At 40.1% G+C, this 26,015-nt stretch overlaps 1 protein-coding gene and 1 pseudogene across 1 annotated transcript; one reads left to right on the forward strand and one right to left on the reverse strand.

Moving 5' to 3' along the window:
• Positions 1–9,097: 9,097 nt before the first annotated feature.
• Positions 9,098–18,541, reverse strand: wgn (Tumor necrosis factor receptor superfamily member wengen). Its single transcript, XM_080266873.1, has 3 exons — positions 17,695–18,541; positions 10,747–11,043; positions 9,098–9,447 (listed from the first exon to the last, which is right to left on the reverse strand). Exons 1-3 carry the CDS (start codon positions 18,539–18,541, stop codon positions 9,098–9,100), a joined length of 1,494 nt encoding a protein of 497 aa, XP_080122999.1.
• A 2,444-nt stretch (positions 18,542–20,985) lies between these two features.
• Positions 20,986–21,104, forward strand: LOC145392618 (5S ribosomal RNA; annotated as a pseudogene).
• Positions 21,105–26,015: the final 4,911 nt, after the last annotated feature.

The raw sequence follows: 26,015 nt of genomic DNA on the forward strand, positions 1-26,015 counted from the left end.
GCATTAAAATCAACTTTGCTATAATAATACCCATTTTCTCTGTGCCTTTTTATTTCATCTTCTTCCCACTTTATAACCTCAAGTACAACTAGTGTATAATCACTCCTACCTAGGGGACAGCACTAATTTATATTTTGGATGTCATTTGGGTCTTTTGTGAAAACAAGATCTGACCCGATGGTTCATTGTCAGCTCTTGTCCTTGTACCTTCTTTAATATTTTGGTTCAGTAAATTCTCAGTTGCCAGTTCATGTAATTTGTAGCCTCATGTACTACATTTGGTGTTATTACTTGCATCAATTTCCTCTCAGATAACATCTTTACAACAGCTAAAATCTCTAGTCAATACCAATCTGTTTCTTCTTTGACACAGTTTTTCCAGGTACTGTATATTAACATACTATACTCTATACTCATTACTTCATACTTTTCATCATTCCATGTTCTTATTCAAGGTGGCATATAAACCACTTCTATATCTGTCTTACTAACTTTCTCAGTATTTCTGTTGTTATAGCTTCTACATTTTTATTTTTGGTACTTGGCTCTGTTAACTTGGTTTTGTTTTTTCTTGGAGGGAACAATTTGTGGGCTCCTGGCCTTTGGTTCCTTCTTTCTTGCATTTAAAAAAAAAAATTGCATGGTTTGCCTTCATATTATTTTTTGTCATTATTAAAACTCCTCCCCCAGCCCTTCCTTCTCTATCTCATCTCCATATATCATATCAACTCCAGTGCACCAATTCTACTTTCATGTCCTTTTTTAAACTTTCACTTAAATTAATTACAGTACTGTACTTCTGGTGTTTCTTTGTTAATGTAATCAACTAACTATGTAAAAATTGTTCCATGTGTATTAGTATCCATTGTTTTTATTATACTGTTTTCTTATTTCACCATGTGTAACATCTCTTATTTTGTGATTTTTATTTACTTTTTGTCTTCTCTTTTATATACCATTTCATAATTTTCATATTCAATATTCTCCAGAAAACTTATTTGTTTCTTTATCTGTTCTCCCACTGTTTATTCCTTTGCTTTTTATATCAAATTCCTAATTTTCTCTCTTATCCAAATTCAAGTCCCTCCTCTTTACTATGCCCATGTACTGTATAGCTCTTTCTTCTTCAACCTCCATGTAGATTCGAGCACTTCCTCTGCCACCCTTACTGGCTTGAAGTGAATTTTGATTGGCCTTGCCCCACTGTCCCAACATCTGCACTCGCTCAGTCTCTTCCTACCATCCATTACTTTCTGCATCTAACTCCTTAATCAGTTCACTGCTTTTCTTTTCCTCTCTCTTAATTTGTCTCAACTTTATTTCTGATTTCATCTTTATCTCCAAACACTATCGCACATTTTTTCCAATCTGCTGTCTCTCTCACTATGTTCTCCCACTTTCTTGTATCGAATATTCCCACCTCAAATGTCACTTTTTCTTTCTTCTCTCCTTAGTCTCCTTTTGTTCCTTCATTATTTCATTTAATGTAATTTTTCTGTTTCTTTCATCCACCTGCCAGGCATTCTGCATAGTTTTCATTTCTGTTTCCACCTCCTTTGTTTTATTTGGTTTTCCCTTATACTTGACTTTAATGCTTTTGTCTTCCTTTAATGTCATACTCTGATTTTCTACCTTTGCTTTATACGGTATTCTACTACCTAGTAATTCTTTCTTAGCCAGCATCTTTCTCTCCTCCATTTCATCCCTGTCAGCTAATCTTCTCTCCAAAGCCGTCTACCTCTCTAACATATCCTTAGCAAAATCCTTAGATTCACAGATTACCTGTATTCTTTCTACCAACTCTTTTTGTAACCTCCTTCTCAGCCACCACCCTCTCCTCTAAGAACTCTAACCTTTTCATAACCTCCCATTCAGCCGTCACTCTCCTTTAATTTTTCTCCATCACCTTAGATTTATCCTGAAACCTTTCAAATTTCAGTGACTTAGGATTTATCCTTTTACCACTAGATATACCCATTCCTGTAATTTTTGATGTAACTCTGAAGGAATGGGTGGACATGTTGATGTAAACAATTCCATTGTTGTCGTACTGGTGTTTTGTGTTCAACTGATTTTTAGAATATTCACATCTTTACAGTGCAGACCTTCCATCTTATTATCTCTGAATCTACAGTCATTTTCATTCAGTCAACATCTAATCCTGTGTCGTCCTATGAGGAGCGTAGAAGCCCAGGGCTAGGTAGGTTGGTCCTGACATTTAAGATGAGAGTGACCAGCCTCACTCATCCCTGAGTGGCATTATGTGAGCAGTAAACAACAACCAACCCTTGGATGTAAACCTGCACAGGCTTAATCCGACTGGAGCCCCTTAATTACCCAGTAAACCACCAGGCGCCATAATTTGGTTTTATTGTTACCAATCAGCTTTGTAAATGGTTTCCTGTCGCACAGGAAACCATTTGGCTTGTGACTCAGTGTAGAGTCACTCATAGAGAGAAGGAATAGGAAAGACTGAAGAAAAGAAAGACAGAGGAGGGAAGGAAAGAGAGGAAAGGGCAGTCACCCGAGAGCTATACTACATCAGGTGAGTGGATGGTGATTGCCCTCACCTACCACTGAATACAGACGTTTAAATTTATGTGGTGGCATATAATCAGCACAAATGTAGCTCTCCTGTCCCACAAATCAGATAAACTGTCGTGCTTCATGCAGTTTATATCTGACTGCTCACATGAGTGCCCATGTGTGTGTTGTGTGTGCACATGTATACATGGGAGGAAGAGGGTTGCACAAGTGGGAAAGTATTGCCCATTGCTTCATTCTGCAATATTGTTTATCATTTGTCCTTCATTTTTTGTTTTGCGTATAAAGGCTCCTACATGCATCCCTGCATCAGCCTTGGTCACCTAATGGTGGTTGTCCATGCTGCTTAATATCTAATAACCTCCCTATTCCGTCCCTTATCTCTGAGATTACTGACTATGACAAAGAAGTCTGACGTCTTTCACTTCTTTGTGATGATTCATCAAAAATTGTTGTAATACTAAACTGTACATCTACCTTGCAATCTATACCACAAGTGTAGCATACACGGTTTTGATGCTTTATATTGCACCATTTCAAAATAAAGCAAATTTCAGTATTTGGGTTTGTAAATACAGTATGAACTTAACTTTAAAATGATAGATACTTAACAAAGCTGATAATAACACAAGTGTTATCATGAACTTTTTATTTTTGATATAAATTTATTAAGATGATTCTGACTGTTGGTCTACCAAGTCTTCAATTTCTTACATTAAAAAAAATTGCACATAAATATTGCTGACAACAAAATACTTCCTGTTATGAATATGTGTCAATTTATGGATCATATCTGCTCTAAAGTAAATGGAATGTGGGTCACATGATGCTCATCTTTCATCTATTTCCTGTGTTCCAGTACAATATTTGAAATCTGTCTTATGGCTGCCACTGCAAACACTTCATACAGTATGCTCACATGAATCATAAAACATGTGAAATCTCTCTTCCTGCTGTCACTGCAAACACTTCATACAAGATGTTCATGTAATCACAAAAGCAAAGGAAACCTATCGTAAGGCAGCCACTGCAGACACTTCCAGCAGTATGTTCATATAAATGGTACTCTGAAACAAACACTGTCACTTTGTTAAAAGACACACTCAACGTGCAGTCATGACAGTACATGTGTCCCCATGTTTTGGCTTATGTCAAATTATAATTTCATTACACTACACGTACATTTACATTTTTGAAGGGCCTGACCATGCATGCATATGTGTGCCTTGTTTCACCACACTTATGGCATTTACTAGTGCCACGTAGTTCCAGCACCATTGGTGTGCCAGCAGCAAGGTGCTTGGCCAACTTTTTTTTAATGGCCATTATGCCCTCACTCTCTCCTCTCTCCAGACCTTACATACAACATTGGGCTTGAATTTGGAGTTGACCTTCTCTTACCACAGGCTTACGAACCTAGCTCACCTCAGGGCTTAGTTGTATAGAAGATGTATGTGTGTAGCAATCTCAGCCCAGACTTTATGTAAATGTGGTCAAGTCACCTGCCTGGGAGTTTAGTGCAAGGCCAGTCAGTGGACTTCTGACCCCACACCAATCCCCTCCAAGGGACAATGGTTCAAAAATTCCCAGAATTCTTTTGTGTACCTTTGAAAATAGTTATTACATACTGTAAATAATAAAATAAAAATAATGTTAAACACCTCAGTCAGGAAGCCAAATTACTGACAATGTAATGGAATCCATACACTGTAAATGAGACGACAACTGGCCAATGAGTATACACTGCTGGAGTGATCCAGTACTATAATTCATCCACCTTAACTTGGCCAAGATTTTAATAATTCTGCTGCTCATTCCATGTAAATTAATTGCAGGCATGATAATGCTACAGCTTTACAACCTTTCTATAGCACTTCTTCCTTACTACTATCAAAGCTGTATTAATCTCTTGTTACATATCAGCATACAAACTTGAGATGGCAATTATAAACCAAGTTAAAGTAGAGAGAGTACAGACAACAATACCCAGAGTTCATCTGAATGACAGCCAAAAGAATGGTTGCATTATAATTACCTGTACACCTTTTAACTGGATATGAGTTGTATTATATTGCAGTCATGGTCTCCACAAACTAGAAATGCTAGAATCACATGAAAGAAAATACTACACTTGAAAAATAATTACACAACACTGATGCATGACATAAAGTAAATGTATGAATAAGATGAAATCAAGTACCTACAATAAATTACAGATTCTCAATCAGCAGATATAAAAAATAACAGACATCTGACCTAATATTTACATCTACTGCTACAAAAGAAAATAACCTGTCCCTGCACTCACCCTACTCGCAATCAAAAGGAGACTTAGCTCATGATTGTCATTGGCATCAATGCTAAGATGGCACTTCTTTTTGTTTAGTCATGATAATAAGTTACTCCTCAATATCAATATATACTGTACTGTGCATTCATTATTTGAAGAACTTTATCATATCCTGTACAGTACTGTAATGCAACTGTATACAGTAACCATGACTGAGGAAAATTAAGCTTCCTTTATCACATACTGACACAGATTGTACTTTTATTGTTTGGAAACCTGAAACAGTACTGCATGTCTTACAAAATACTATATACACTTTGCTGTACAAATCAAAGGTGGGAAATACTGTACTTGCTTCAAATCACACATACTGACACAAATACCCAGACTGAATATGAGCAACAATTCATCATTATAAAATTTTCTTCACTGTTTGGTTACTCTGGAATGTGCACATGAGATTCAAACACTATTATCTTTAACTGTCTTGGTGTCTTTCTTGCAAAAGAAAGGTACATAATCATCATCATCCTAACCTTTTATCCCACCTAAACAAACAAACAAAACAAAATCCTACAAGCAATTTCTCATTCATTATGTTTCAGGTCCTACTTGGGGACTGGCTTCTCACTCACTTAGGGCCAACATTACTTATTTATGACACTGTCAAAAGATGCATTAAATACAAAACCACATTTCCATTGCCTTCTACTGTAATAGTGTTCATGTATTTTAGCATCATTACAAAGAAAGGGCCTCAAGCTCAAGAAAATGTTATGGTAATTTTCACTCATTACTGTAGAACTGCTGCATACCTCTAATAACTGTAAAATATATATATATATATATATATATATATATATATATATATATATATATATATATATAGATATGTGGGTCTTTAATAATTATAAATTACAAACAATACACAATACATTGATTGAGTTTGTGGCAGGTTTTTCTGTTGTCTATACAATTCCCTGATATCTCATTAAATCCTTAATTCAGTGAATTTGTTATATTGTGGATTTAACAGAAATTACTGTTTTGCAGCCCTGTTGTTAAGTCATGGATGCCAAATATCAGCATTACTGCACATCTAGTAAAAACTAAATAACACTGATATGGATGAATATTCACCCTGCTGATGCTATCTTACAGGAAAATGATTATGGACAATTTGTACCTTTGGTAGAATGTCTTGATAATGTGTAAATTCTAAAGTGTATTTGTATACAGTGCTTCTCTAGAAGAGAGGACTGATTACATGTAATCATAAAGAAGACACACACAAAAAGTAAAACATTCATTTATGCTTTAAAAAAAAAAAAAAAAAAAGCACAGTACATTACAGAAATGGTAGGATTGGGCCTAACCTATCTTATGACTAATTTCATTTACTCTGGGAAGAAAGGCACTTATATATGAGAGAGCAGACTCACTGCTTTTATATCATTTACCAGTAGCAGATGCTTAAGTACTTGTATTAACCTGATGACTGCGACATACATCATAAGATGTTCCAAGTGGAAGACACAAATCTTTAGGGACAAGCTAAAGCTGAATTTTGTGCACTTTGTTCTGATCATATGGAAGCATCTGGAGCTTTAGCTAGCCGTTCCTGCCTGCCTGGCCATCTCGTAACCATAAAGCTGGTGTTTGATGAAAAAAATAATATGCTTCTCCCAAAAAGCAGCTTTTGAACACTACAATGTGTAAATCTCTGTATATAATTAAAAATAAATAAATAAATAAGGCCAAGATTCTGGGGGCTTGAATGATGAGTGAATGGAAATGTGGCCCATTAACTGGGCAATTTTGGGCTGTCAGGACATTGCTACTCCTCACCCTGCCCTAAAGTGGGAAATGATGTTCAGATGATGATGATTAAAAATATATATATATATATATATATATATATATATATATATATACTTCATCACATTTTCTATGAGCCAGTTTGATTAATAATAATTATAATAATAATAATGAACATAATCAGTGAAACTTTCTATAGATATACTGTATATATTATCTTTCCTGCACAAAAAGGGATGGTAGATTTTCTTCAAGTTGCAGTTCTCAGGTTAAGTTCTGTAAGAATGGAACATTTTTGCTTATTTATTTATTTATTATTATTTCCAAAGATAAGTCCAAACTCTCTTTCTCTCTCTCTCTCTCTCTCTATAAAAAAAAAAAAAAAAAAAAAAAAAAAAAAAAAAAAAATTATGCAACCAATTGGCATCTTTGCTAGGCTTTGTTGGCTACTGCTAAAGGTACAGTACTGTACATGTGACTAGGGTTTGTAACAAATCCTTTTAACCCAGGTAATTTGATTACATAAACTGAGCAATTTTTCATTTGTGGAAGCACAGGACTTAGAACGTAACAAGGTTTCAACGATAATCTTAACTGCTATGACTGAGCTACTAAGGAATGTACAGTATTTTCAATTTCTGACACTTAACAACACTTTAGGGATATGCTGTAACATTAGTTCTCCATATAACTGGAGCTTAAGAGTCACAGCTACTTCTCCCATAAATGTATGAAGAATTGCTCAGCTCATCTCACAAAATGAAAGAACTGATATGAACTAAATGAAGTGGGATAACTCCTGATCTTTTGTTTGGTAAGAACTCTGGTACACACATGCAGCAGCATCATAAAATTGTGAATATGTTAAAATCAGGAAAATAGTAAGATCTTTATGACAGAGATTCTCCCACAAACACAAACTGTAAATAATTTCAAAATTATGAGCAACAATTGAAAAGTTTACTGATATCTAACAAAGGGAAGTTATGAAATATTTGTCTCTTCATTTGTTCAAAACCTCAATCACTAGGTTTGTCACCAACCATGCACAAACACAGCATAAAAATCATATTATACTTGTGAAACTTATATGTTTCAACAAATCTATTATCACACTGTATGGCACAGGCAGGACTATCTGATTGGGAACACCCAATATGGCACCAACAGACACAGCAATACATTATCTTATGCTGTAAAAATGACCCATTTTACTTCACCTTCAGCAGTTACGTTAAGGATACCATGAGCAGGAATGCACTAAGTAAGAGCTTCACATTTCAGGAAAGTTTTACCCCTGAATACCTATGAGCGGTGAAATCATAAAACCTTGAGCCATAGTGTGTATAGTGCAACTCAACAGGAGTAGAGTTGAGCACATATGCATACGCACACACAAAGTTGTTCATCTATAACCACCTTCAGTAAAACACTGGTACACAGTTACTGATTTCTATTTACATATGCCTATGAATACACACAACCTATGTACAGTTCTGTTAATATGTTCATGTTTTTAAAACCCCTTCTGTCTGACATGTACAGTATTTTGCATTTAATTCATGCAATCTTCAGACCATTTTATTCCCCTAATGACTAACTTTCTGGACCACAAGGATTAGATACAACCTTTGCAATTCTCATCATTACAAGGGGCTTTCCAAATTTGAATAAAACCATCTGGCATCACTAAGAAAAAAACTACAAAAAGATATCACCATACTGATGGGGTTATCTATAGCACATTTAAGATACTGCAGGCAACAGCACCCTTGCTTTATATCTTACATTTTCAGTCAGTTTGTGTTATGAAATAAACAATATAGTTAATGTATTAATAAACAATGTACTATAATAATATTACACACTGTTCAGAAAACCATTATGTAGCAATATTTTTGTTGGATGTGCATTTTCTCGAGGAATGTGGTCATGGCTACTTTAGCTACTTTATGAGCAATGGTAGAAGGATAAGATGGAAATGCAGGTGCTTTGAATTTAGTTGCCTGACTCTAAATAATAAGCCTCTCTATGGATATGCTTGAGCTATGATAATACATCATTCAGGATGCATCATACTGTTACACTCATTTAGCTAGTCAGCCTCAAAATACTGTATGCACTGTATACATCTTGCACCAGTTGTTCACCTTAAAAACATCTACCTCTTTTTTCAGCTTCTTCAGTTTAGGGTCTGTATTCTTATCAGTTTAGGAGGCTTCCTTATACCTCTTCCTCTGTCATGTGTTTTGAATACCACAATACTACTCTTTACTCTCTATTATGTTTGTTAATAAAATGACATAAGGTGTGTAAACATCATACAAGAGAATATCAACATCAAATGCAGAATTAACTGGTAGGGAAAAAGTACTAGAAAGCCTTTTATGCTCACAAGAATACTGCACCAGATGTAACAGTAATGGTGGAAGAGTGGCATTGATGCTATGTGTGGAGGCTGGAAACACAGTCCCTCATCACAAAGCCCCCAGTACTCCTAGACAGTACACAAGCTCCAAGACCTCCGCCTCCTCGCACCCGACCTCTAGGCCAACCTGCATTACGTGTAGACATGACAGGACTGGCTGAAGCCGAGGCAGGTCTGTAGGTCCGCACTGGTGTTGGGCTTGGAGCTGCAGATACAGCCTCTCTCAGGAATGTTCTGCGGGGACGAGTCACTGACACAGGAGATGGGCACAGGTAATGTCCCGCTCCCAAGCCATCCTGCTGCTGCCAACTCTCTACGTACAGATTGGTGTCAAGTGACGATGCTGGGCCTAGGACTCTTCGTTGCTCTGTTGTGGAAACAATTGTCTTAGAAGGGTGTACCTAGAGATTTGGGGGCCCGGGGGGCTAGGTTCTTTGCTGCCCCCCCCCCATCTAAATATGGGGGGGGGGGGCAAAAGCTAGGGCCTGCCATAGGTATACTGTAGGAGAACTGTGGGCAGGCTTTATCATGTAACAGTTTAACATTTGTAAACCTTGCCATAACTGATTTTAATTACCAAAGTACATTCTTCTGGTGTGTTTTACGGTGTTATTAATGAAACTGGTAATTATTTTTTATGCTGATGTTATTATGATGTAGCAACCCACCTAACCTTACCCTACCCAGCCTAACCTAATCTAAGGTAAACCTAACTCATCAGCACCAAAAACAATTATCAGATTCATTAAAGCATTAATAATATTGTAAAGCACATCAGGAGAACGTATTATGGTCATTAAAAACCAGTTATGGCAACTTCTAAATATTGTCCCGTAATCCTCTCAACTTTATAAAATTACAAAAACAAAAAGTATATATATATTTATATACACTATTACAACAGAAAGTATTTCCAACAATTTATAATCACAATTAGTCATAGACAGTACTGTTGTTTGTTATAAAAGCCAGTTTTCAAAAGCGTGCAGCGTTGCACCCACCGGTTTCAATGTCAGGTGACAACTGAGACCGTGAGACGTGTCTCGAATGTATCTGAAAGTTTAGGCCTACCGCTTGGCTACAAGTTGCCTGATATCTCATTCTCAAAACTTACCTAATATCTCAGCTGGGATTGTCAGGATGATAAATATATATATTTTTATATATTAAAAGAAAAGCTTATAAATTTTCAAGGCTTTTGGGGGGCCCCCCTCAATTGGGGGCCTGGGGGGCAATTTCAAACAGCCCCCCCCCTGGCCCCCCATCAGGGACGCCACTATGTCTTAGTATATGCATTCCATGAAGAGTTGATGCAAGTGCTATATTATGATTCACAAATAATGTCCTGCTCCCAAGCTATGGTGCTCCTGCCACCAACTCTACCCAGTGTCAGTGGAGAATGGAGGGTCAAGGACCTTGTGCTGCACTGTAGCAAAGACAATACTGTAGTGTTTAGTATTCCACCACATCACAATCAGTACATTCCAATTAGCAAGCCATAGTACATGAACTCATTCTTGTTTCCTGAACTTGACTGCAGGGTGAATGCACCATCAAACCTAAATGAACAAACAGTACAAAAATATGATTACATAATCTGGCAGTTCTATTTGTCATATCTAGTTAACATGAGAGTACAGCATTAAACTCATGTAAAAACACTAACCCAATAATCTGTCCATAGTGAAAGGTATGGGAGGATAACCCTGGCCAGTTATCTGCTCAGACTCAACTGGAGTAGCAGGGTGGATGGTGAGATGTGACGAAGCAGGATGAGATGATACCATTTGAGACAGGTCTCGGTGATGTGAGGCAGGGGTGGTGGTAGGTCTAGTTGCTCTCACGTAAGTCACCACACCCCTACTAACTGGGTGCACTTCAGGCGGGGGGCTGGAAGGCAGTAACTGCTCCATTGTGTTTGTCTCTGTACTCTCCTCTCCTCGCACCCCACCACACATTCTCTCTGTTTAAACAGTAGTTTATGTACCAGTTGTCACACAAACTTTATACTAACTACTTTATGCACATAAAACATGGTTAGAACATCAATATTTGAGAAGCAGTCATAATTAACTACATCCTTAATAAAGGTGGATACTGTGCTGTACTTTTCTCAAAATGGACATATTAGCAACAACACATTTTTCAGTGTTACAAGAGAGAGATAAGAGCAATTTAGTAATACAGTGGAATCTCCTAAATTGTGGTCTTGTGAGACTGGGCACAGGCTGTGATTTGAGAATATCGAGAGTTAGACAGAACTATTCTTATTGGGAACATTATTTAAGAGTCTGTCATCTTGGAAAAGTTGCCCTCCTTACCCCCAAACCAACATGAAACTGGTCAAAACCTACATCAAACTGGCCACCAGCAAACACGAACAACCTAGAAAAGACATTATTAAAGTATATTTAATGGAAATGAACAATATTTTAAGATTCTTACCAGACTCTGGCTGATGATAATGCTTGAATAGAAGGGGGAGGGGGTAGGAGTTCGGGACTATCCGACCGTATTTATTTTTGACTGTGATCCTGTTAGGCCAAAGACGTTTAGGTCGTACCTAACCTAACCAATACTTTGGCTATAAGGCAATGCAGCTGTCTGCCACTTTAGGCTAATACAGCCGAACTGGTTTACGCCCGAAACAACCGGGACGCGGGGGGAGATGTTCCAAGGCTCAAGGTGGACTACAGCCTCTCAGCACAAAGCGAGTGTGCTGCCGTCTCATGCTGCCACCTCTGTGCTGCTTCCTTCTCATCCGCCTCCCTCAGAACCTCTCAGAGTTCAGTGTGGAGGCAATGGAAGCGGTGTCGTCGTAGTCCTCAGTTGCTTCCGTGTCATCATGAGCCGTTAATTTGTTGAGCTTACCAAACGAGCACGGTCTTTCCATATTTTCTGTTGAAATGAGCCTTTCACAGGTTACGTATTATTTCTGGATGATTACAAATACTAGGCATTTTTATAAACCTACCTCTGAAAGCTATAAATGAGGATTTAGAATAAGTGATACACTGACATATCCAGCTGGAGTGGTGGTTGGTAAACAGTGCAGCCAGTTGGAGAGATTGTTCATAAACACTGCCGATGGTGACCTGCCAGCTTCCTTGAATACCCTAATTTTGTTTTCTTCCACTCACTTCTTGCAGATGCAATTCAACAGTTAACTACCTGTTTTACATATGTACCAAAATTACTTAACTCGAGAGCGTGAGTTTGTTATCGGAGGTGGAATCGCTGCGTCTGTCAAGTGAAGAATTACGCCATGTGATTACTGTAATTCTTTACCAGGCAGGTGCAACCTTTCCCTATTTTCTACTGAACTGAGACTTTCACAGGTTACTTTTTATTATTTCTGGATTACTGCTGCTATTGAGCATTTTTATAAACATACTGTACCTCTGAAAACTATAAATGAGGATTTAGAATGCATGATACACTGACACATCAAACAGTCAGTGCTGTGCTTGGTAAACAACTGATATTGCAAACTGTTGCATGAAGTTGCCACGTATTATGAATTCGCTGTTCAGAAATCTGTGATTTAGGAGATTCCACTGTACTTCTCTTTCACAACATACAGTACCTCATCATCATCATCATCATCATCCAGACCTCCTTTCCCACCCAAGGGCAGGGTGAGGAGTAGCAATGTCCAGACAGCCCAAAATTGCTCAATCCAATGGGCCATGCTTCCATTTACTCATCATTCAAGCCCCCAGAATCCTGGCTCTATCGGATATGCCAGAAACATTCACCATGTTCTGTAGCTTCCGTTTTCGTTTTCGTTTCCGTTTTCGTTTTTAAAGGCTCCAACATGCTTGCATGTGTCGGCCTTGGTCACCTAATGGCGGCTCTCCATGCTGCACGATCCATTGCAGCCTCCCTGTTCAGTCCCTTAACCCTAAGGTCACACTTAATGACCTCGTCCCATGTCTTTCTCGGTCTACCCCTCATAACCCCACCCCCAATATTAACACTTCTCACCTTCCTCACCCAACTATCATCCCCCATCCTCTCCACATGTCCAAACCACCTCAATCTACCTCTCCTCATCACAACACCAATACACTCCAGTCCCATCCTACCTCTCAACTCTTCCATTGTAAACCCAGCCCCTCCAGGCCTTGGACGCAGGGACGCACTGCACATCCACCTAATCATTGTCATTTCTGTACGTCTGAGCCGGCGAATGTCTTCCTCCTTCACTGCCCAGGTCACACTGCCATACAGCATTACACTCCTAACACACGCTGCATACAAAGACCCCTTAGCACGTAGGGAGAGCCCCCTCAATGTCAGGAGAGGCAAGAGCTCCCTGTACTTCTTCCAACCACTTCTCACCCTAGCCACAGAGCTAGCTCCAGCCCCACCTCCAGCACACAACATGTCTCCTAAATAACAAAACTCTTCCACACACTCAAGAGATTCACCAGCAAGTTCAATTCTTTCACGTCTGACGATCTCCACCTGCTCACCCCGGCACGCCGTACACATAAAATCAGCATTATCTCGCAGTCTACCTCTGATACCACTACATCTCTTATGCACCCATTTATCACACACACCGCACAAGATGGAATTACTTCCCACGCCCTTGTGGCAAACTGCACATGGCCACTCTCCCTCGTCTTTGACAGTACCGCCACCAACCCTAGATATCATCACTTTTGTTTTATCTGCATTTACCCTTAAACCCTTTTGCCCCATACCATCTCTCCACTTCCTAAACCTTTCCTCCGCCTCCCTTTCATTCTCTGCAATCAACACCAAATCATCAGCATACAACAACTCCCACAGGAGTCCGTTTCTAAAGTCACGTGAAAGGGCTTCAAGTACCATGATAAACAACATGGGACTCAAGACTGACCCCTGATGCACACCAACATTCACGGAAAACTCATCACTCAAATCTCCATTCACTCTCACCTGGGTGTGAGCACCCACATACATGGCCATAACCACCCTAACCAGCCACTCCTCCAAGCCAAGCTTTCTCATTGCCCACTTCACCACCTCTCTAGGGACTCTGTCAAAGGCCTTTTCCAAATCAACAAAAACAAAATAAAGATCCCTTCTCCTACCAATATATTTTTCCTGAAGCTGTCGAACAATGAATATGGCATCAGTGGTCCCCCTACCTGGCATAAACCCAAACTGCATCTCATCAATATTCACTCTTTCTCTAATCATACCTTCTAAAACTCTCTCCATTACCTTCATTATCTGATCTAAAAGCTTTATACCTCTATAATTCCCTCTTTCCAGGGCATCACCCTTCCCTTTATACACATTTACAATTACACTCTTCAGCCAATCATCTGGGACAACACACTCATAAATAATCCTATTTACCAGGTCAGTGACTAAACTCACCCCTATATCGCCTGAGGCCTTCAACATTTCGGCAGTCAACCCAGACACACCTGCTGCCTTCCCCACCCTCATCCTGCCTATTGCCTCACTCACAGTAGCAGTATCAATCAAAGGCCAAGGGCCAGACACTGGATCTGCTGGCTCCAAACCTTCCCTGTCCCAGTCAAACTCCTCATTCAACAACCGGTTATAATGCTCTCTCCATGCATCTTTAATATCCTCACTGTTCACCACTACCCTTCCTTCATCATTCTTCACACACTGCTCACCTATGATATCCCGATTATCCCTCTTCACCTGACCTGCCACCCTAAATATATTTTTCCTTTCCCCATGATTGAGGTTATCAAGTAATTGTCTCTGTGACTCAGACTTTGCCCTGTATACCTCTCTCCTAGCCCTACGCTTGGCAGCCAAATATTCCTCTTTGCTACCACCCTTCTTCCATTCCCGGAAAAGCCTTCTTTTCTCCTTAATTGCAGCTTCTACACCCTCATCCCACCACCAAGTTACTTTATGTCTTGGTGGTCCTCTTGTCCAGCCGCATGTTACATTAGTAACTCTCAAGAAATTGTTCTTGAGGGCTCTGTACTGTTCATTAACGCCTCTGTCTACAGCTCCCTGTTCAGCCACCACTCTCCTCAACTCGCTATAGAAGGCATCCCTTACTACTTGGTTTTTCAGCTTCCATATTTTCCTCCTAGGTACATAAGTCCTCTTTTTCATCATTTGTTCTTTAAGCACCATATCACAAATCAATAGTTTGTGCTGCTGCACACACTCCTCACTTCCTATAACTTTAACATCCCTCACTAACCTCCTATCGGCCCTCCTAACCAGAAAATAATCTATCTGACTGCTATTTCCCCCAGACTCATACGTAATTAACCTACTGTCTCTTTTCCTAAAATATGTGTTGCACACAATCATGTCCGTTGCCTCCCCAAACTCGAGTATCCTTTCCCCTTCTGCATTCCTTAGACCATATGCACATCCCCCATGCACTCCTTCATAACCTTGGGCTGCTTCACCTACATGACCATTTAAGTCCCCTCCCAAAATCACTATCTCATCATCCCGCATACCACCCACTACACGTATTAAATCATCCCAAAATCTATCTTTCTCTGATTCATCCAATCCTGCCTGTGGAGCATATGCCGATATAATCACAGCTATCTTTCTTCCCAACAGAATTTTCACAACCAATATCCTATCGCTTACTCTCAAAACATTCATAACATATTCCACCCATTTCTCCGCAACCATCACACCAACACCTCCATATCCGTCTGTCCTCCCCTGCCAAAACAACTTATAGCAACAGTCCTTCCCAACAATCTTTCTGGCTGATCCACCCCTGTACCGGACTTCCTGCAAACACGCCACGTCCACCCACCTCCTACTGAATGCCTCAACGACTTCCCCTGCTCTTCCCCTCAAACTTCCCACATTCCATGAACCCACCCTCATCCCCATGGGTGATTTACTGTTCTCAGGCTTGCTTTGAAACCTTTTTTGTTTTGTCATCTTCAGTATTAATAAATGGGGACAGACACAGCACAGGTCCCACTCACCGCACAATCCCATGTCCAGGCAATGGATCTGGGACCCCTAGCCCACCAGCTTACCAGTGGCTGTGGTAGTGGCCTCGGGGCACCCTGCCAGGACAGCTGCAGGGACACCCTCCAAGCGCGTCTTGGCACTGCAACTATCCCGCCATTATACACCCACTGATAGGGCAGCCTCCTGGGACGCTACTCCCAGGTTCGGGCCCCTCTCTATTGGGCGGAAGCGGCAGCCTGGGAACCGCAATGCCCTGTACCCTCTAGCACAGGCCCGAGCCCCATCTCGCCCTGGACCCATGATCTATGCCGGCGGAACCCCCGCCACGCCTCCCCCCAGAAGTCCGCCACTAGGTAGCAGGGGCAAAGTTTTCTGGCCGCATGCCCTTGCTGGCGCCAACCCCTGTAACGTAGTGGGATACGTTGTGTGAAATGTAAAGTGCATGTGGTGTAGTGCATAGATAGTTAGAGGAAATGTTTGGGAGAGTATGCTGGTCTACTCTCCATGTTACTGTCACACTGAAAAGGTCAGCAAAGGGGGATGGTTAGATAGCTAGTGAAACAGGAGCTCCAGCTCTCCCTATCACCAGCATTCCCATTCCCCTCGGGAGTACTACCCTGTTCGGCCCGTGCTATCTATCTATCTATATATATATATATATATATATATATATATATAAAACTATGACCAGGTACCTACAGCACTAGGGTTATACACAATTAGGATATGAAGTGAAGAATACTTTTTCAGAGGTAAAAAAAAAAAAAAAAAAAAAAAAAAAAAAAACTGCAGGTTGTCACAGAGTAATGTATGTAGCTACAAGACAAACAACAATGGCTTACAAGTTCAAATACTGGTACAAATACCTGCTTCAAAACAAGATTTGCTTGGTTTTCTAATTTATGAGTAAAAACATTATATACAGTATATAAATTCCTCTCAACCACACTATCAAGTTTACTCTTCTCTGTCCAAGTACTCCACTTGTCCACTTGTTTCTCTAGGTATGGCCTATACCAGTACAGTCATGAGCAAAAGTTCACAGATACTTCCCTACTAGTTGTGGCACAGAAAGGTGTAATATGAACTATATTTTATGTGACAGGAATATGAGGCAGACAATAAAATAGTATGACAAGGAAGGATGATGTCATTTGTGATGGTATGAGTAATATGGAAGGCAAAATACAATGCTGACAGAGGAATGTTAGTGAATGTTTGCTCATGGCTGTACCAGCAGATCTACATCTCATAAGCATACATCAAAGGAATCATTTCGCCCCCCCCCCCCATCTCCAGTATATATTCTCTCCTAGTCAATCTTCTCACTCTCCATTCTCTCCACATGACAAACCTTCTCAATGCACTCCTAACACTTTTCAGTACTTAAACATCATCACATCACTCCTAAACTTCATCATAGGTCTGCCTGTTCTTCCTTGTAACAGAACATGCTCTTTCAAATAACTAACTTCCACTACTCTTGTTCCCGACTTGTGTCTACCAAAGTCCAAGGTTCATGTCTGTATGTTGTACCCTACTGTAAATTACAATATAATTTTACTATACCATTACTTAATATATAGCTACGAGTTAGATGCCATCATGAAAAAATTCATACAACTTACCAGTATTCCATGAATATTTCTCTTAATACTGTACCAGTACTTACTCAATTTCTGCTGAGCCAGAAGGTTTCTTAAATGACTTAGTATGACAATGGTCAGCACAAGGAGGCAGATGCTTATGACAATGACAGCTGCCAGAAAAACAATTGACTGCCAGTCTACAGTCTGGAGCTGCTGTAAATAATTGTCACTACTGGCATCAACACTGATGTTTTGGCTTAATGATTCATTACCAATTATAACACTGGCATCATTCTCCCGCACTGCATTATGAGCACCATTATTGTGACTAGCGATATCACTGATCACTACTGTTTCTTCTGGCTCCACCATGGACTGATTTTGAGCTCTGTGGTGGCCCCTCCACTGTTTACTTTGTCTGTGGCCATGGTGTCTCTCCCCTTTTCTCTTCCTTTCTGAGCTATCCTGGGAAGAAGTTTTATGACTCCTGCCATGATGGCTGTGTTTATCAGACAGCCTCTTTTTGTTACTGTTTTTCCCTTTCCTGTGACCTGAGGCATGTTTGTGATGACCCGATGAAGCGTCTTTCCCCCTGGATGATTGTGATGTGTGGTGACTGTGGGTGTGTTGCACCTCTCTGGTGTGGTTGAGGGCGGGGGCTGGGGTGGGAGCAGGTATAGTGGGAAGGGCAGGTACATGAGGCTGGGCAAGGAGGAACTGTGAGGCCGGGGCACAAACGGCATCCCGGTACACATAGCACGGCACCTTTACCACCAGGGGGTTGTGGCAGCGGGTGCAAGGAAGACATCGGCCTTGCTGGCTGCTGTAATATTCCTGACCCTGTTGGCACCCCGACCCTCCACACACCACACACACGCGTCCCGCCGCACACACGCTCCACACCACCAGCCACCACCCTCTTCCTACCATCTGTAAAACAAGGCACAAATTAACACAACTCATTGTCTTTGCAAATGTATCAGAAATAATCATTTAAAAAATTCTTCACATGACTGACAAAGAAATGGACTGATATAGATATACAGTAAAACCTCAATATAACAGACTTCAATAGACCGGAATTCGCTGTTATCGGACTCGCGGAGCTACCAGACTTAATTTCTATATATCGGAAAAAGTCTGATAAGGCCAGAAGCAGTCCAGACTGCCTGACCACTTCAGTTATGTTCACCACAATAAGGTAAATAAAAGACATGTTCATCAGTGTACAAATATATTACTGTATACAGTTTGATTAATATAATGAAGTTATAACAAAGTACAGTACCTCAATGGCAGTCGAAACAGTTTAAAAACCGTTTATGTGATCTAGACTACCGTAATGTCTGATATATTGGAAAAAGTCCGGATTAGCAGGGGGAACTCCGGATGTCGCTTTTATCGGAATTTCGCATTTTTCGGAATGGTTCGGGCCCCAATTAGTCCATTATACTGAGGTCTTACTGTACAATACAAAATCATGGCTAATTGTTTTAAAAATGTTAAATTTCTTCTTCAGGATCATGAAATCAAGGACACTTTAACAGCTTTATCCACCATCTGCAGGAAACCAAATCCGGTGGTCAGATGTGCCAGTGTCTACGCTTCTACTGAAATATATACTAAGTATTATGTGTATTAAATACTGTAATGTATTACATTGCTACATCTGGTACTGTATATATACAGTATAGTATATACTGTATGTACATATATATATATATATATATATATATGAAGCCTCTGTGGTACAGTGGTAAAGTGTGCATTTTCATACACTGAAGAACAAGGGTTCACGCCCCACCAGGGTAATAAACTTTGGGAGCGTTCTTCTGGCCACGTACTGCTTGGCGGACATCAGGGGTGCTGTGGTTGAACCAGTGTCGCGTACTATAAAGTATGCGTGTACCCAGTCGGCTTGCGCGAGACAATTACACTTGGTTCACAGACTACACACATATCGCAAGCCACTACAACACTACAATTACGCTTACAAGCACTTCTCACCCTACATACAATCTCTACCAGACAGCCTAAACCACTTGGCAGAGATACATTGGCTGTATCGTCCCCACTTCGGTAGGGATAGGCCGGTCCTGCAGTGGACACTCAAATGGCTGATGAGATGAGATGATATATATATATATATATATATATATACATACTGTTTAAGAAAACTCTAAGTTATCCACTGCCACTATATCAGGCCCAATGCAGTATCCGGAACTGCCGGCTTGACTCTAATAACCCGCCATGTGCCACAGCCATAATATTGCAGCCTGCAATTGAAAAAAATTCCAAAATTCGAGACTTCAATTTTGGCGGGAAATTTTTTGGATAGTCCCGCACCTCTGTAGGGCTGGTACCGACACTATGACTTACCCACACCCACCCCTAGGCTGAGCAGGTAACTGTCTCCTCAGTTTTACTTTGACTGTGAGAGAGTGAGCATCATGTCAAACCGAGGTCTTTCCCAATGTAAGATTGAAGATCTGATGGTCCCCACTGATGATGAAAGTGATTCACCAGTTGATACTGCTGCTGAGAAAGACTATGCAAACACTTTTTTACATGTGTAAAATACTAACTCCATATTTACGAATATTTACCTGATAAATGCCACTCACTCACATGTTGTAATGCGCCCCCACACATAATTTTCCATGGGGACAGTTCCCACACCATCTATGTACCTTCCAAGAGTGTCCCTGGGTCATTTGGGATTGTTACCCATGAAGAAAACACCAATCTCCTACCTCAACTCACTGGGTGTCGTGGGCAGACTGAACATTTCAGCCAAAGGACGAGAATGAATCGACCTCAAAATAGACCTTTTAGGCTTCTGTGAGTACTGTACTGTTGTGGTTGTTTTCCATGTTTTCTTATCATTCCTATCTTTAAAAAAAAAAAAAAAAAAAAAAAAAAAAAAAAAAAAAAAAAAAAAGGCAGGTCTACATGAAGGTCCCAAGTTGGCTGGCACACGGTGGGTTAAAGCACTATCTAGTGAAACTGTGCAATATTTGCCACCGAAATGGGACGCATCAGGCATTAAGGTGTCTCAGCTGGCTCATAAACGGTAGCCAACCAGCACTGTATTACCCTACTGTATCAATACGTTATTGTATTTTATGCTTAATTTTCATCTTTTACTCATGGGAAAGTTTTTAGGATAGGGGGTCAAGACGGATAATACTGCGATATCCAGCTCAGCACCAAACATTGAGATGATAGGGTGCTATATATATATATATATATATATATATATATATATCATTTCACATTATTCAGCATTGGGGCATGGCTGAATTACATCAGATAAATGAGAGTTTACTGTATATATATATATATATATATACTGTATGTATATATATATATATAACGGCCATACCACATTGAGTACACCGCTTCCTGTCCGATCAGCGAAGTTAAGCAACGTTGGGTTTGGTTAGTACTTGGATGGGTGACCGTCTGGGAACACCAGATGCTGTTGGCATCCCTACGTGTCAAGTGGGGTTGGTGGAGGATTAGTGCCCCTCCCTGTAAAAACAATTAACTCTAAGCCCTTGGCCACCCCGTTTGGGATACATGGCATCTGGCAATGAATGAAAAAAAAAAAAAATATATATATATATATATATATCATTTCACATTATTCAGCATTGGGGCATGGCTGAATTACATCAGATAAATGAGAGTTTACTGTATGTATGTATGTATATATATATATATATATATATATATATACACAGTGGTTCCTTGTTTTTCGCTGCTTGGATGTTCTGCCAAAACCACACGAAATGTGAAACGTCGAAGTGTGAAGTTAAGAAGCAACAGGAAAAATAGAGGAGCATTCCGGTGGGACACGTACCTACTCTATCAGAAAGCACCATAACACCAACAGAAAGAACTATAACACGAAGCAAGCCCTACCTAAAATTAAATGAAGACTGTTTACTAGTGCTAAAACATCATAACACAATAAACATGTACATGAACAGACATTAAAACTGTTAAAAAGAGTTGCAACACCAAAAATCCTTACCAGAAACGAAGTGACGATTGGCTTGAGTCGCAAGTGAAGGAGTGTCTACTGTTGAGGGTGGATAGGCTGGTTCCCATGCTAAGCATTTGTCAGGAGATCACTGCTCTTCAATACATAATGATCTTGTCACTTAATATCTTCTCAAAAATCTTTATCATGTGGGAAGTGAGGGCCACAACTCCCGATGTCACTAACCAAGAAAAAACTGACACTTTTCACCAGATTATTTAATTTTTAACATCAAAGTTTGTAAACTAAACGACGGTAATTTTATGTGCTGTCTTTGTCACTAAAAGGAGGGGAGAAATTATAACTATTATTTTACTCATTACTACAAGGAAGAGAGGCTGTAATAATAGTAAAATAGAATTAAAAATTGGTGGGCTGAGTCTACCACCTTGGTCATGGGACGGTTATTATTCTTTCCTTCATTAAATATCGATAAGCTTTATTTTACATCCATTTCATGTATCTGTCCATCAAAACCAACATAAACAGAGTTATGAAAAACATGTAATGATTCTTCTTTAAGAAATAATAGCACGACACGGCTGAAGATTGTATGTACTGTATGGTACGTTACGATCACAATAACAAACTTAGGTGTGTCTACTTCCCCTATGACCTTTGTTCCTTGTTCATGTACAACTTATTTATCAATGAAATATAACAAGGCTTGAGACGTATTGCTGCGAATGTTGTGGCTGTTTTGCAGAAGAAACAATCAGAGAATAGTAGGTCACACTGACCACACAATAATCCTGTGTGACGTTATGCAAGTGATTTGTGAATAATTTTGTCTTAAAATTCAGCTACAGCTGTATCCAATGAGATGAGTCATTATGTTTATTCAGTAGATTAGTGGTTATGTATTAGATAACCAGGAAATGTTTTGTAAGCATACAATATGGGGAATGGATCATAACCTAACCTACCAATGTTTTGATGAGGTCAAGACCTACAAAGGGACTTGGCGAGGTTAAATTGTGAACACAATTCACAATGAATGCTGTCCTAATATTCAGCTCTAGCTGTGCTGCTTGGTAACCATTCCTTATCGCAGTCATTCACTGCAGTAGAGTACATGTATAACAGGCATACTGTGCGGGGAACCGTCCATGTTTTGATGGGGAAATGCAGGATACATTGAGGTTACTGTATATTATACAGGCAATTATTGATGAATTTTTCCAAAACCTAGCTATAGCTGTGCCTCACAGTAATAATCTGGTAACATATTCATACGCAAATTAGAATACGTGTAGAATAACAGAAAACAAGAAAGTGTATGTAGAGAGTACCATCCATAACCTAACCACACCAGTCTTTGAAATGGAAACGACCAGCCAAGGTCATGCAAGCGATCCACGATTGTCCTAAATTCAGTTTTGTCCGTGTTCCATGGTAATAGTTCTTTGCCATAATCATGTGGACATTTATCCTAAGTATATGAAGCAAATTACTGGGAAACATCTTGCAAGCATGAAGAGTTGGGAACTGACCATAATCTCTCCTAACCTAACCAGTTTTGACAGGGAAACGACTGACTGAAAGACTCGTTGATGTGATGTCGTGAAGGGATTCCTAACAAATTTTGTCATTATATTCGGCACTAGCTGTGCCGCGTGGTAACCATTATTTATCCTATGCATTCAGTAAAGTACTATCACGATCCAAAGTTTCTTTACCCCCTGAGTGGAGGAAGGTCGAAGCCAAGGTTGAAGAAATGACGGGCCACCGAACACAGGCCAGTTCATGATGGAGGGGTTCACTAACCTGAAGCTTAGGATAATAAGAATCACCCGGATGAAACACACGAGCCTATTTATGAATCACGGTATCATGAACCATTATTGGTCTTGTATACTGGCAGTGTCCGATCATCTGCTCTTGATACAACCTTGGCTTCGACCTTCTTCCACTCAGGGGGGTAAAGAAACTTTGGATCGTGATAGTACATACATACAAAACACCAGGAAAACATCTTAAAACATACATCACACGGAACTGTCTAGGTTTTGATGGGGAAACAACTACAGACGGCATAAATCAAAAGGGTAACGATGTAATGTGGATGACGGAAAATACTACCAAGAAATTCAAATTTCACTCTGCACTCGACACACAAAAAATAGTAGTACGTCCTATTTGTAATATTAGTAACAAAATCTCGATTGGTCATGCACTGTGTCTGAAATAATTCATTGTTTTATTCACAAGAATTTTGCTATGCACTTCTTTTCATCCGGATTTCCTCTACTTAGGAGTCTTGCACTTTACTTTGCTGAGCGGAGCACTAAGCAGTATCGATGGTAGCACTTAAGTAGTCCACTCAGTAAAGTACTCCAGCCTGGGACTTAAGTAGGCGTCAAAACTAAATATTTAGTAATTTTGTAGGTACAGGCCCTAGACTGAGCATTGGTACACATCGTCTGCTGAGTTTTGGCTGCCGGCTGGGAGCAGCGAAATGTAGGGAAATCAGCGAATTGTGAGACAACTTGGAAACTTCTTTCTTGCGCGAAAAAGAAGGCGTCGAAGTAAAATACGTCAAAAAATGAGGAACCACTGTATATATATATATATATATACTTGGCCATCCATCCATCATCCAATCCTACCTTGCCCCATGAGGAGCGTAGGAGCCCGGGGCTAGGCAGTTGATCCTGACATTTAAGATGAGAGTGACCAACCTCACTCATCCCTGAGTGGCATTATGTGAGCAATAAACCCCAACCATCCCTTGGATATAAACCTTCACCGGCTCAATCCGACTGGAGCACAATAATTACCCACTAAACCACCAGGCGCCAAAATTTGATTATGGTATATGGTTACAACCCAGTGTAGTAAATAGTTTCCCAGTGTACAGGAAACCATTTGGCTTGTCACTCAGTGTAGAGTCACCCATAGGTAGAAGGAAGAGAAAAGAATGAAGGAATGAAAGACAGAAGAGGGAGTGTAAGGTCAGCCGTAGGCAGAAGGACGAGGAAAGAATGAAGGAAAGAAAGACGGAAGAAGATGGAAGGAAAGAAGGATGGAGGAGAGGACAGGTATACAAGTATATACTGTATATATACCAGTATATATATATATATATATATATAGTATATACAGTATATACTTGTATATATATATATCTATCTATCGCCAGATGCCTCAATCCCATTCAGGGTGGCCACAAACAAATCGCCTCCATGTCGCCCTGTCCCTCGCCATTTCACTGCCCTGCTCCCAACTCACACCCCCCTCTCTCATATACCTCTTCACCCCATCCCTCCATCTCATCCTCGGCCTCCCCTTCCCTCTCCCCCCTTCCACCTCACTCACATACACTCTCTTCGTCAGTATTTCACCCTCCATCCTCTCCAAAGGCCAAACCACATCAGTGCATTCCTCCTAACGCTTCCTATCGCATCCACACCACAACGCTCCTTTATATCCTCATTTGTAAGCCTGTCTCTCCATGTGACTCCACAGGCTCCTCTTAAATAACTCATTTCCACTGCTGTCATTCTTGACTTGTGTCCTTCCAACAACGTCCAAGTTTCACTTCCATATGTTAGAGTTGGTATCACAATAATGTCATGTACTAACTTTTTCACTTCCATGCTCACTCCTCTGTTTCTTATCACTGCTTTCAAGGAACCAGCAACCTATCTTCCCTGCTGTAACCTTTCAAGCACTTCACCCTCCAAACCTCCATCCTTACTCATCACACTACCCAAGTACTTAAACAATATATATATATATATATATATATATACTGTATATATATAAACAGTATATGTGGTAGGTGGGGGCGCTCACCATCCACTCACTCGATGCAGTGCTGCTTTGGGTGTCTGCCCTTTCCTCTCTTCCACCCTTACTCTTCTGTCTTTATTTCCTCCATTCTATTCTCTTTCTTCTGCCTATGGATGACTTTACACTCCCTCTTCTGTCTTTCTTTCCTTCATTCTTTCCTCTTCCTTCTGTCTATGGGTGACACTACACTGAGTGCCAAGCCAAATCGTTTCCTGTACCATTTACTATGCTGGGTGGTAACCATATAACCAAAACAGGGCGCCTGGTGGTTTAGTGGGTAATTAAGGTGCTCCAATCGGACTGAGCCGGTGCAGGTTTATATCCAAGGGGTGGTTGGGGTTTATTGCTCACATAATGCCACTTAGGGTTGAGTGGGGCTGGTCACTCTCATCTTAAATGTCAGGATGCCTAGTCCCAGGTTCCTATGCTCCTTTGTGGGTGACACAGGATAGAATTATGGATGTAATAATGGATATATATATATATATACAGTATATATATATATATATATATATACAGTATATATACAGTATATATATATATATATATATATATATA

The sequence above is a fragment of the Coenobita brevimanus genome, chromosome 22 (genome assembly GCF_032717465.1).
Source record: "Coenobita brevimanus isolate Jiangsu-jjx chromosome 22, ASM3271746v2, whole genome shotgun sequence".
Lineage (NCBI taxonomy): Eukaryota > Metazoa > Arthropoda > Malacostraca > Decapoda > Coenobitidae > Coenobita > Coenobita brevimanus.

Excerpts from the sequence above, each read along its gene's own strand:
- wgn (XM_080266873.1), bottom strand. The coding sequence starts at position 18,541 with ATGGTAGGAAGAGGGTGGTGGCTGGTGGTGTGGAGCGTGTGTGCGGCG. Across the intron at positions 11,044-17,694 it reads TCTGGCTCAGCAGAAATTGA|AGAGAATGTGTGGTGGGGTG; the intron begins GTAAGTACTGGT and ends CTGTTTAAACAG. Across the intron at positions 9,448-10,746 it reads CACTATGGACAGATTATTGG|AGCAACGAAGAGTCCTAGGC; the intron begins GTTAGTGTTTTT and ends TTTCCACAACAG.